At 41.4% G+C, this 14,435-nt stretch overlaps 1 protein-coding gene across 1 annotated transcript in view; it reads right to left on the reverse strand.

Annotated features, from left to right (window-relative positions):
- Positions 1–14,435, reverse strand: part of CSMD1 (CUB and Sushi multiple domains 1) — a gene marked incomplete at both ends in the record, with an annotated part of 1,592,168 nt that overhangs the window by 444,557 nt on the left and 1,133,176 nt on the right. The window contains one exon of the mRNA XM_080710482.1: positions 1,019–1,143. Coding sequence (XP_080566608.1) covers positions 1,019–1,143 — 125 coding nt within the window. The remainder of the gene's footprint in view (positions 1–1,018; positions 1,144–14,435) is intronic.

A 14,435-nucleotide genomic window follows, 5' to 3' on the forward strand; every position in this document is an offset into this window, starting at 1 on the left:
TACTATGTAGTAAACGTCGTCATATGAAAATTTTAGCTTGGATGAGGTTGGAAATATTTGCCAAGTATTTTATTTTACAGGCTAAAATTGACATTGCACAACTTATATCTTTTTACAGACATTTGTTTTAAATTTGAAAGGGGAAAGATATTATAATATATGAATCTTTCCATATTTATTGGCCTAATTAATATCTCTTTTTATAAACACTACTGGTATATGAAATCATTTTATAAACAAATATGCAAAATGAATCACAAAAATCTAATGTTCCTTCAATTTTAATAACACTTTGCATATGAAAACAGCCAAAGCAATTGCCTGCTGGTTTCAGCATGATTTCTAAAGATCTGGTAGGATTATTATACTTCATAGCGGTTGGGAGCTAACACTTTGATTTTTCTTAATCGCCTGCATTTTTGATGATGATGATGATGATGATGATGGCTATGTGCTTTGTCTGCTCTGCCGTAGTTTGGCTTGGGAGAGTTTATTAATTTATTAGCATTCATGCTAACCACTGTCTTTATCACTCACAGAATCAAAATCCAAGAACTCAACTCTGCTGCAATTGAAAGGTGAGAACCTTTAGATTTGAAAAGGTGTACATAAAACAATTCAAAGGACCTGGCTATGCCACATACATTCATATTTATGCTGTGTGTGTGTGTGTGTGTGTGTGTGTGTGTGTGTGTGTGCACACGCACATTTGTGTATGTAGGGAGAGGGACAGAGATACCAAGTCTTAGTAATATGATGTATGAGTTTGAGTTATTAGACTCATATCATTTCTGGAATATAAAAACACTAAGGCTTAAAGGCATTTGCCTTTTAACAAGCCTCAAAAATTATTTCTTGTTTCCCCCTCCCCATTATGGAAACACTCATGGTCCCCTATCTGTAAGTCCTTCCCTGTCTGTACATAAGGCTTTGTGCTTTCTTCTAATTCTGTGTTCAGAAAATAACACCCCCACCCTGAATAAAGAGCGAGCCCGACACGCCCCTTGCAGCGCCTCACCTCTGCAGACGGGCCTGTGGTCGCTCCAGGCCGCCAGCGTCTCCGTGACTCTCTGGCACGTGATGCTCTTGGATCCCTGGAGCACATAATTGTCCTCGCAGGAGAACTGCACGTTGGCACCAACCCTAGGCAGTTATAAGACAAGAAACAATTCCAGTCATTCACAGAAACTTTTGTTAAAACAACCAACAGGGTCTGCTATGGTGTTGTTTGGTCAAAGCAAAAAGCATGCGGCCACCCCTAGGTGCAAGCCCAGAGGACACCTGGTGATTTAGCAAAGGTATAGAATCAAAGAACTGGGTTCATATTTCTATCTGTCACCTTCATAGCTACACACACACAGGAGCCCTAACTTGTCAGCTCTAAAATATAGAAAAAGGCAAAGGTGACCTCAGAATACCGAAGCTTACACACACTCAAAATGTGTGGGAAGGAATTCTGAACCCTGAAAACAATCCAAAGCTGGCCATCATCCCAGGTGAATAAATATCCTACTCAACCAAGGACTGGGAAGGTCCAAGTTAGGAAAACATCTCTATAAAGAATCGGGGTTCCAATTGCAGACATTAGTCATATTCAGAAGAAAGCCAGTGTATTAGACTTCAAAAAATACATCTGACAGGGAAAAAACAAAACAAAACAAAAAAAAAAAAACATTTGTTTCAAAAAATAGCCATCAATCCAGGGCAGAGAGAGATGAAATACTGCCTGGCTCCAGAGCTGCCTCTGAAAACACGGAGCCCTATGGTTGTAGCATTAACAGCACATTGTCAGAGGATAATAATTGGGCAGGTGCACAAGCAAGTTTGAGAGTCATACATCAGGTCTGAATGCCCCCGATTGCTTCTAAGCCTGACACTTGGCATTGAGTTGTAGGTGGGATTACTTCACCGTCTGACAAGCCAATTGTTACATGTCGAAATTTGACCACTGTTTTTTCTTTGACAAACCCTGGGGTGAACGTTGAGGAAATGATAAGGAAAGACCAAGTCCTGAGGGACAACATGCACAGCTAATTCTGAGGATGAATGAGGCTGCGACAGATAAAGGTTACAGGAGAATCAAGCAGAGGCTATCCTCTCCTGTTCACAGAAAAACAATCCGCATGTACATAGCAGAGTGTGTGTTTTTCAAGTAACTGGACAAGGGTGCCCTTTGCTCCAGGCGACAGCCTTTCTGAGGAAACTCACAGATACAGGCAAAATCAACACATCATGGTGAAACCCTTTTGGAAAGTTCTGGGTTAAAGCAAATTAAAAATATTTATTTTCTAAAGGAGGTTTTCAGCCTAAATAATTTTCACGTTCAAATAACATTATTGTCTACTTCGGAGACTGTAACTTGTATAGAATTTTCCAGATTTATCTGTTCATGAAACCTATTTTTCTTCAAGAATCAAGGGCAACTTGAGTTCAGTGGTGGTAATTTTGAGTAAAACATAACAGATATGTCCCTATATATACAAAATTTGTACTATTTCTGAAGGCAAAATTTTTTAAACTAAACTATACATATAGTTCTGTTTCCTTGTCACTCATAACAGTTATGTAAAGCAGTTGCAATTTGTAGGCATAATTCTCCATGATTTCTGCTCACTGATTTTATATAAATCTCTGAAATGCAATGAACAAATAGGATCCATCTAATAATTTTGTTCTAAGCACAGATATAATGTATCTGTGTTTTCTACTCCAAACCTCTCTCTCCAGCTCTATTTACTTAAAATTTAGTTCCCATATTTTAACCAGTGTTTCAGTAGAATTTTATAGAAAATCTACTAAGCCACATCTCCTGCTAGGCACCAAATGTAAAGAAGTGAATGAGACAATAGAGTCCCAAACTCATACGACAATGGGGAAGAAAAGAAACAACTAATAAACTGAAGTAAATGAAAGTGTGCTCCTGCTGCGGAGGGAAGGAAAGAAGGCAGTCACATGATTACCAATGGGCAGGGAGAGTTGGGATGTGGAATATGTTAGCATTCCTTATCATCCTCTAAACCATCGAGACAAACATCTCATACCCGATTCAAGGGTGGCCGGATGGGAAGGAGGGTGAAGGATGGTACAATCCACCGACTTGTGAAATCGCTGTATTTTAAGTCCAGTTGTGTGACCTTCCATTAACACGGGGTGCAACCTGATCCTACCAGACCTCCACGTTTGTCTACACCCAAACAATATTTCAGATATTCTTATGCAATTATATTCGGTGAAGCCTCAAAAACAAGCCAAACAGGCAAATGTGGCTGTGTCAAACTAGAGATCTTAGGTGCAGTAGAGGAGCAGTCAAGGGAATCCAGAGAAGACCTCATGAATAGGAGAAAACATTTGTGAACTACCCATCTGATTAAGGCTTAATATACAAAATATGCAAGGGACTCAATTCAGTGGGATAACAAAAGAGAGTGACCACTAAATGAATGTGCAAACGGCCTCCATAGGCATTTCTCAAAAAAAAGCAACACACAAATGACTAACAGAAAAAAAGTGAGAGTATTCAAATCATTAATCCTCAAGGGGATGCAAATCAGGAATGCAATAAAATATTCCCTCACATCAAAAAAATGCCTAAAGACCAGAGTCAAAGTTGGGCAAAAATGTGGCAAGCAGGGAGCCCTGGTGAGCCCCCGTAGGGATGTCTACTAAATGGCCATTGTGGGGCACCTGGGAGATGTAAAAACAGGATGTATGATCATCAGTCCCTATTGGGTATCTATATAAAGAAAGCAAAATCAGTGTGTCAAAAAATGTGTATTTCCATGTTAACTGCAGCATTATGAATAATAGCTGAGATACAGAATCTACCTAAGTGTCCACAAATATGAAAATGGATAAAATGGTGGAGTATACACACCAACAGAATATTATCCTGTTAATTAAAAGAGAAGGGAATCCTGCCATTTGCAACCTGGGAAACATTATGTTAAGTGAAATATGCGGAGAGAAAGACAACATAAGCTCTCGCTTACACATGTAATTTAAAAAGGAAACTCATCATCAAGCAGAGAGTAGAGGTCCATGGCTGGCAGGAGGAGGAGGAGGAGGAGGAGGAGGAGGAGGAGGAGGAGGAGGAGGAGGGATGGGTGCCCGTCAGAGGACATGATTTTAGTTAGAAGGAACAGGAGGAAAGAGTTCAGGGATGTAAGGTACGGGGCGACGACTAAAGTTAATAACAGCACGTTGTTTATTTGAAAATTGCTGGCACCAATTGTAAATATTCCCATCACACACACCAAAAAATTGTAAGTATGTGAGGTAATAGGTAATTTAATTAGCTGGCATTAGCTAGCCATTTTTAATGTATACATATTTCAAAGTGTGGTGTCTATCATAAATATTTACATGTTTTAGTTGTCAATTTTATAAAAGAAAGATTACCTCTACCAAGACTAATTGATTTTATTTCTGGCAATGTGATCTATGTTTACCATCCCAAATGTGGGGAATTTCATGCCGGAAATGAGTTTGGAAGCCACGAACATGTCCAGCAATAGGACCATGGTGGACTGAACTGTTTTCAAATCCAACTTGAGAACATTATGCTAAATGAGATGGCCAGTCTCAGAGAGTCAAAGGTCTTGTGTTTTCTCTCATATGTGGAAGCTAGAGAGAAAGTAGAAATCAAAAGGGATTTGGAAAACAAAGAGGGGCAGATGCGGGAACAGCGTAAGGGGAGAGGTCAGAGGAGAAGGGAGGAATCTGATGGAGTAAAGCTAGGTCCACATATGAAGGCGTCACTGCCAACCTGGCTGACGTGGATGGGGAGACGGGGGCGAGTAGGGAGGCAGGCCAGGATGAGCAGTCACCACCAGTGTGTGTGTGCACGAATATGCCACTTTAAATCTCACAAGGCTTTATAATTAAAATGCACCAGGAAAAGCATTAAACAGAAATAATACATGCTGCTACATGAAAAAGAACATAAGATGATGTATGGATATAGAAAAGAAACATGATACAAAATTGCATGCATCCCAGGTTCAAGGGACTATACATACCCGCAGTGACAGATACATATCAGAAAAATTAGGCAGAGAATTGTTTTGTGTGGTAATGCCCTTATAAGTACTTTTTCAGTATTCTAATAGTTGTGTTATTCCTTTCTTATTGGTTATTATAGTCATACATCTTAATGGAGTACAAGATGGTAGAGGCGTACATACACGCATCACCCATTTATCCCTTCCCCAATTTCCACCCCATTCCCTCCCCCTCCCTCCTTCTCATGTTTGGCTTAGTGATTGACTTTGATATGTTTGTGAATATATATCATAGACATTAGTGAATTTTCCTCTTCTTCCCTCACATCCCTACCTTAGAGTTTAAATTTTAAAAAGAAGTTATGTACAATGTTACAGATGATCCCTTCACTCTCCACTATGACACCTGACAGTTTTAGTTCTTTCTCTTCTCAAGCCAGCTGATGATACTGGTCCTGCAAAAAGTGGTGGATTTCCCCCCTGGAATCACCATATAGACCAGAAGGCCTGGCTTTGGTCTGTGGACATCCATCTTCAGAACGTTCAGGATGTAAAATACAACTCTCCTTGATTACTGCCACGAATCCTTTTTCACAGATGACTGGAAATAGACGTCACTGCGTTATTGGAAAATTTTAAATGTGCTAGAGATAGTACTAAAATCATTACACTAGCCATCTCTCCATTTGATTTCATCTTTGAGAATGGAGACCCAAGAGGTAAACATTTTTCTAGCAACAGAGCTGAGGAAAGGTTTCCTCATTGTCATGAACCAAGTTGGGGTTGAAATGAAATATGACTATTTCCAATTTATTAATCTAAAGTCTTGCTTTTATCTTATCTACCTCACAAATCAGTTTAACTTAAAAGGCATATGTGCTTTTCACTTCAAATATATAGAACACTAAGTTTCCATTGATTTGTGATCTCTGTATTTGAAATACAATGTATTAGATAATAACATCTAGCTTATCAAATTTGATTTCCTCAAAAGTATTATTATAATAAAACTCTAAAAATAGTTTTCCATTGACAAATTCAGAACACTTTAGATTAAACATGTTGTATAATTTAGGCAACTATTAGTAGTCAAAAACTGTAAGAATTAACAGAGAAGTTATTTTTATATAAGATCAAGATGTATGATATGGTTATAAAAATATCCAGAATATTTCTTTGGTACTGAGGATGGAACCCAAGGGCATTCTATCTTCAAGCTATACCCCAGGCCTATTTCAGCTTTATTTTGAAATGGAGTCTTGCTAAGTTGCTGAGGGTTTTGCTAAATTGCTAGGGCTGCTCTAGAACCTGTGGTCCTCCTGTCTCAGCAACCCAAAAACTCAGATTATGAACATAAACAACCTCTGGCTATAATTTTGCCTTTCAAATATAATACAATATATATTTCAATGATTATTGCTTTTGAAAATGCATCACTCACTATTTGATTTCTAAAAACCTTTCATTCATCATCTACTTAACTTTATAGACCATTGTATAAAGAGTCTTCCTAGATAAATGAACTATTTCCAAATATGCTTGTCCTGAAGAATAGCTATTTATATATTAATTTAACACTGATAGTACAACTACTTCTAGAAAAAAAACTGAAGTAATTTAAGGATTAAACTAGACTCTAATGGAGCATGTGCGGATGTCCAAATGTCCATCACTTTACAGAATTAGACTGCTCGACCTGGCTAGACAGAGGCGTCCTGCCGCCCTCCTCCACCCACATCACAGGCCCTTATGGAATCTACAGAAACTATCAGGTATCCCATGCATAATTCTCTTTTTAAATAGATTTTAATTTTTCTTATTTATTTATTTATTTATTTATTTATTTATTTATTTATTTATTTATTTATTTTGTGTGTGTGTCACTGGGGATTGAACCCAGGGACATTCTACCTCTGAGCTACACCCCTCGCCCCATTTTTTATTATTTATTTCTTAAATCGGGTCTCACTAAGTTGTAGTGGTCTCACAAGTTTCTGAGGCTGGGCAGGAACTTGCGATTCTCTGTCTCAGGCTCCCAAATACTGGGATTACAAGCATGCACACATGCCCACTTTAGATCTTTATTTTAAAGTGACATATTCTAATTCTATATATTTATGAAGTACTGTGCATGGGACATTTCAATACACGCATGAAAAGCATAATGATCAGATCCGGGCAATGGGCAAATCCGTCACCTCAGATATTTATCATTTTATTGTTTTGGAAAAATTCAAAATCGTCTCTATCAGCTATTTTTTTTTTTTTTTGGTGGTACTGGGGTTCCTGGAAGCCCTTCTTCCTCCGGGCTACACTCCCAGTCCTATTTTATATTTTTGAAACAGGGTCTCTTACGCCAGCATGGCTGGCTTCGAACCTGCGCGATCCTCCTGTCTCCGCCTCCCAAGCGCGGGGATTACAAGCGTGCGCCACCACGCCCGGCTCTATCAGCTATTTTAAAATATTCAAATAATTGTTGCCAACCCCATCGTTATCTTTTCATGCTATATAGAAGTTGTTCTTTTTCTCTTTAAATATCCTCAAATTTAACTTTTAATGGAGGGATGGGTGGAGGGAGGGCAGGAGAGAGAGGCGAAGGGATGGATAGGGAGAGAGGGAGGGATGAGTGGATGAATGGATGGACATGTGGAGACCATAGTTATCTGTCTCTTTGTACAAAATGATCCAGTTTCTAAAGGACTCGTAAATATTAGCATGAGTGTTGGGCATTTGAAATTTTCACATTTCCAGCAAAAAAATAAATGTTATATTGTAATGTTTTTAAACTCTAACAACAGAAATAACATAAAAAGCTTAAAATATATGTATATGTACACACGTATATATGTATATATGTGTGTGTGTATACACACACACATGATAGATAATAGATGATAGCTAGCTAAATAGCTACTGAGGATGGAGCTCATGGTAGTAATTTTCCCACTGAGCTCTATCCCAGCCCTTTGTATTCATTTATTTTTGTTTGTATTGAAACAGAGTCTTAGCGAAGTGTAGTTGCACATGCTTGTAATCACCATACTTGCGAAGCTGAGAGAGGAGGGTTGCAGTTTTGAGGACAGCCTCAGCAAGTAGTGAGACTCTCATTAACCTATCCAGATAGATACTGTTTAAAAATAAAAATAAAATAAAAAAGACCTGGGGGTATAGCTTGGAGATAGACCGTCCCTGGCTTCAAGCCTTAGTACCACAAAAGATGGAAGGACAGAAGGACAGAGGGAAAAGAGAAAGGGAGGAAGGGAGGGAGGGAGGGAGGAAGGAAGGAAGGGAAGGGAAGGAAAGAAAGATAGGAAGGGAGAGAGGGAGGGAGAGGGGAAGGCAGCCAGGCATGCTTAGTTACTGAGAGTCTTCCTATATGGCTTAGGCTGACATCAAAAAAGTAATGCTCCTATTTCAGCCTCCCAATTGCTAGGAATGCAGTTGTATGCTATGACACCCAGATTAGAACTAAAACAATTAAAATGACTTAAAAATAATGAGAAAACTTCAGTGCTAATTTTAAGTCCAGAATCTGTCATATTTTTATAGTAAATTGGATGTGCAGGACCCAGGGGAATCATATCTGCAAGCAGACTTTATCAAAGATGGAGAAGTTTTGCCTGAAGCTATTTTCCTGAGGGCATGAGGTCTATGTGTTGGGTGAGGTGATGATTATCTGGGCAGTGTCGAAAGGTGTGTGTGCCATGCATGCACATGTGTGTGTGCACATGACTACCCATGCCTGTGCTTTTCCTTTGCTTGGCTTATACCCTGCAGAGCTTAGTACTGGTTAAGCACAAGTTAAAACTATGAGCTTCTAAATTCAAATGTACAGTCCAAGTAAGTATAAATCACAGAACCTATTTACAGGAGCCGTGATGCTACATTTTCCTATATCTCATTTTCTAATCAAAGCAGTAAAGACAAGTGAAGCCAACACATCCCATTTAGAGCAGCATGGGGGAATTATGGGAGAATACAGAAAAGAGAGCAGTGGTGTGGATTCTGAAAATCTGTTTTCTCACCAGGCTCTAGACCAGAAACCAGGAGGATGGAGTGGAACAGGACGGGACTCCCATGTTGAGAGCAGGTACACAGGGTGATGCAACACATCCCAGATGTGGCCTCCTGGAGAAGTCCCTGTGTCCTCTGGTGCTGCCTCTATATGGGGAAATGGTGGCTGGGAGCCCCGGGGCAGGGTGGAGCCCTGAGGGCTGGGGGGGGAGTGGAATCCTCTCCAAATATACGCACCTCCCACACACTGCCTAACCTTGGCTGAGAAAGCTGCACATCTGGAAGACAGCGCTCTGCCAGGGCAGAAAACACCAGAGGAGCAGGGGTACTGACAGGCGGGGCCTGGACGGCTGTTCCCACCATCATGGGAACACCACTGCCCAGCCCCAGGCTTGACCACAGAGAGAGGGAGAAGGGCAGTCAAGAAGGACTAAGGTGGTCGGCTGAGAAATGGCTAGCTTTCTTGTATTTAAGAGTGAATAAGTAAGTTTTTTCTGTTGTGGAAATAAGTGGGATCTTGAAAAAAATTAATTACTCTCACAGCACAAATTCAATTACATTTTGCACATCTGAGTATATGACCTATACTTCAACTGTAGACACTCTGTCTGACTTTGCAGATGACTTACGATAGCTGTCCTGCAGGGCGCGTCCTTGTTTCTGTTGTCCCTATTTTTTTCTTCTTTTCTCTTTGTATTCTATTTGACCTCTTCCCCTTTCCTTCCTTCTTACTTTTTTCTTTCAGAATTAAAATAATTTTCCTTCCATGGATAAGTTTATGTTTTAAAGAAAGGGAATAAAATTTTTCCTGAAAACTGTATTACCAGGGCCCTCTTGGCATCCTTATGGAAACAACCAAAACACCTGCTATGCAAAACTTTGCGGACAAAGGTTTATTTATTCCTGGATCTGGAGACTTCAGAGGTCATAGTCCAGGTCTGTGTGCTTCCAAGCAGAAGCAAGGGCTGCACATCCTTAAGACATCATAGCCAGGAGCAAAGAGAACAAAGAACCAAAGAGATACTTTCCCAGGGACACTCCCTAGCAACCAAGACCTGCCCCCAGCATGGCTGCCACATGAGGTCAGAGGACATTTAAATACAAACAATAGTAACACTAATGGCATTTTTTTTTCTAGGAAAAGAGAAATGACATTTGATCCAAGAAAAGAAATAAGAGGAAGCTGTCAGGAATAGCTTCAGCATCCTTCTCAAGCTTCAGAAACAGACTCCGAGTACTGTCCTACATGGGGACTATCCCCTATGCCTTCAACATACCAGGCCCATCCAAGACACTCCATGTGTCCATGCTGATTGAAGGAGTCACTGCAAGCTGCCTTTCTACAGCTGCAGTACTTTACCTGCTTTACCTGAAGGTGAAGCAAGAGACACAGTGCAGTCTTGGATCTGCTGGCCCTGGTCTCCGAGGCCCGACTTTCAGACGCCAAGCTCCCACGAGCTAGAGAGTCTACATCAAAGTCACTGGGACTGTTTTAAAGAACATACAGTGCCAGGGGAATATTAACAAGGAAACAACCAATTTTTTCCTTAAGTGGAAATGTTAAAAAAAAAAGTTACTGACAAAAAATAAAATATGGTTTGGGGCTTTGAAAGACCCATATATTTTTTGCAAAATGAATGTGTCTACCTAGATCACAAACAAACCATAGCAAGGCTGGTGGGTAGCAGAATCTGTGGTTGGTTAGGACTGCAGGCACCTTATGAGTGTCTCCAGTGGCTATTCCAAAGACCAGGGGAGGGGCCAAGGCTCTCTGACTTGGATTTCTGCCTCTTCCTCCATTGTCTTAGACTCGGTGACTCGTTCCATATTCCTTCCCTCTACACCTACTGCTCGCTCTCACTTTGAGCTGGGCACTTAGTTTATTTACTCATCCAGTACATGTTTAGTCTGAGAAATATTAGCCTAAAGTGCAGAAGTTTAAAAGGATAGGAGGATGGGAGAAAGGGCCGCAGGCATGGCTGGGACAAGAGCCTAACTCCTTGCGGGAATGAGCTGTGTTTAAGTTGAGAACGACAAAGCAGGAGATCAAGGCAAGGCTTCAGAACACCTCTGAAATGCACCAGAGCTGTGGGGCTGAAAGGGCTTAGGGAGCAGAACCAGAGGAGCCACAGGCAGAAGCTGCTGGGGGGCAGGTGTCTCTCTGTGACTCTCACTGTCCTTTGATTTTGCAAGAATCAAGTGCTTCTACCACCATAAATTGAGCCCGGCCCCTCACTTGAAGGTCTCTATTATCCGAAGGATGGAGTCCAACGACCAGACTGAGGATGTCACAAAGACCATCCACAGCAAAGCGCCCATAGTCTGGGAGGATGGTGCAGATCATAAGCCTGGCTCCACATTCCAGAAAATACTGTCGTCAAAGAGACAAGCGCATAGCTTTTGTGGGTTTCAGAATGCCTTTTATTACCCTTTTGTTTTTTGCACATAATGTATCATTTCTGGGTCAAGTTTTTCTTTTTATCATGACAACATTGAGACTCATCTCAAGCTCAAGGCAAATTGAACTGCTAAATTGGCCAGAGAGTAGATGGGACTCTCCAGCCAACGGAAAGAAGAGAGATTCATATTTCAAGTGGTTTCTAGATACTGTGCGGTAACAATGGCACTGATCCTTAGCCGTGAAAAGATAAACTGCAGCCAAGGTATGACCCACGGCACTGCCGCCAAGAGCAGCTTCAAGTGACCAGCAATCTTCAAACTGAGCTGGGCTCTCAGAAGCATTGTGTTTGCAGAGATGTGTGGCCTTTTCTGTGAAGAAATTTAATTTAAATCTTCCTCGTCTGTTGTAAGTTCACGGGAACCTGCGATGTACCAAACAAGAGGACTTCTTTATCCCACAAAGTGGTAAAATTAAATCATTATCAGGGTTGCTATCCACTATTCCCAGAAAAATAGAAACTGTTTCCAGGCATTTTTAAAGGAGGCTGAAGGGAGAGGGGGCTGAGAAGAGGGGTTAGACCCTGCAGGTCCTTGGCTGTTTTAGGGCTTAGGGAGAAGCTAGTCACCATGACTACAAAGCTCTCTCCACAAGGCCCTCTCCTGTCTCCCTAGCACATCTTCCTGAGCTCAGAGGCAGTTGTCCCTGGCTTGCCTCCTGGCAGGCACCAAGCTACCAGGACAGTATCCCATGAGCCACCCCCCCTCTTGAGATCAGGAGGCCAGAGAGACCCTTTGACTTGGGGCCAGAAGATGTTCTTGGGATCTTTCTTTGCTTGGCAGATGGAGTTAGAAGGCATAGTGGGGCATGTGGCAGAGGCAGAAGGTCAGAGAGGAGAAAAGAATCCAGGTCCATCAGGCTTTGGCACCTGCAACAGACCCTTCTTAGCCATGTGCTGCCTGGCCACCCAGCAGCCAGCAGGTTCAACTTCTGAACAGACCCTGAAATTGTTAGATATAGAGTGGCCCCTGACAAGGTCATAAAGAGGTGTTTGGAGTTGATATAATCAGATCTTGAGGGTTATATTCCCAGCAGTGGATACAATATGTTGTAATGGACCTACCTGGGTGGTACCCAGGCCAGTGGGTGTGGATACCAGAGGTGGTCCATGGGGGTGCAGCCTTGGGCATTTTACTTGCTTCCTTCTGTTCCCATCTCCCTCTTGTTCTGGCCTCCATGATGTGAGGATCACAGCTCATGTGCTCTTCCTTTGTCTCCTGTCGCCATGCCCTGAGATATAGGGTCCCCAGTCTTATGTGGATTAAACCCAAACCCTCAAGAAAATAAACCTTCTTCTCTCTAAGCTATGTTACTAATCTTTTAGATTATAGCTGCAAGCTGTGTGGATCAGATCCCCCAGTGGCAGGAGCTGGTCAAGCTCAGAAAAGCAGAGTAGAGGACAGTGGTCAACACTCACCCTGTCCCCAATTCATGGATGAGAAAAACATGATGTAAAGAGTCACTGCCTCAAGTAACTAATTCAGCCTGACTTATGCTTTTCCCCTAGAGTTCTGACTCAAATATGTGATGATTCAGCAAACAATTATGAAGATACAGATGTTATAGGGCAAATATTTTCTCCTGAGCTTATATCTACATGGTGCAAATCCTTCCAATATTCTGACTTTTGACTCCTGTCAAAAGCACCCAGCAATTGCAACACCCAGGCTTGGTAAGCACAATCCAACAGAGGAAAACAGAACCAACAAACAATGGAACCATGGAGAGCAGGCAGAGCACAGAGTCCCAGAAAGCTGAGGAGTCAGGATTAAAGTGATTCTGGCACAAGTGATATCTGCTTAAACGATATAAATTTTCCATTATAACAAGAACTTAAAAATAGAAAGCCAAAAAAAAAACTGGAAAACCCAATAATACCAGGTATATACACAGAATGGAGATGTCCAGAAGGACATATAGCTCCAGATACCCCTCTTCCCTCCTCTCCATCAACTCCGGAGTCAGGGATACTCGATGCCTCTGGACACCTGCTATGTGCCAAGGTTTCCCTCCTTCCACTTTCACTTAAAAACAATTCTATCAGAAATTTTAGCTAAATTCAGTGCTTAAGGAAAGGAGGAGCAGACTTATTCCCTGGATGCCAGACTCTCTGTGAAGCAGTCTCCCAGAGTTTCATAGGAAAGAAATCAGTGGCTCTGTTGGCACTAAAACTGGCCTGGAATGGAGAAGGATGTGACCCCGCACTGCAGCCATGATGTGCAAGCAGAAAGAAAGTCATTGCTGTGCTAAAGGAAAGACAAAAACTAAACGTGGAAACTGGAAATGAGCACAGCTTTGTCAAGGGATTTGGGTGATTGATCTGTTTTTGCTTCTCATTGATTGTGTAAAGCTTTGTTTTTCTGTGTCTCTTTTCATTGATGACAATCCCATTTGGCATTCTTTAGCTTCATAAAGCATATTCACCAAAAATGGAAATAATAGACAGGGTTACTAGCATGAGCAATATTATGCAGGTATCGGGGATGTAATTAAATGTCTAGGTTTTACTTGATACCCATCACTCTCCCACTCCCCATTTCCCTTTGGGACAAAGTAATGTTATTTTCAAAACAGTTGCTAAGCTAAGGGGCCAGCGGTGGTTGACTTAATTGGCTTAACAGAGACATAATGGGCACATGGACATATATCCCTAGGGGCAGCTTGTTAGCTTCAATTTAATCCAATTCAACGGAAACAGCGTCTAAACTGTGCTGGTTAGAATCCTAGAAAATATAATCAATGATGCCTGTCCTGCTTCCCCAGGAACCGATGATTTAACGAGATGGTAGAAACATCAATTAGTATAATAAACACACAGTCAACACATAGATGCCAGAAAAGTTGAAGAAACAGGGTGCAAGTGGAGAGCAAGAGATGCCTGTGGGCACACCGACACAGCCACTCGGAGGGAGGGCAGATGGGGACCAGAACATCATCGATTTCACAGAAGAACAGAGATCCAA

The sequence above is a fragment of the Muscardinus avellanarius genome (genome assembly GCF_963383645.1).
Source record: "Muscardinus avellanarius genome assembly, chromosome: 14".
Lineage (NCBI taxonomy): Eukaryota > Metazoa > Chordata > Mammalia > Rodentia > Gliridae > Muscardinus > Muscardinus avellanarius.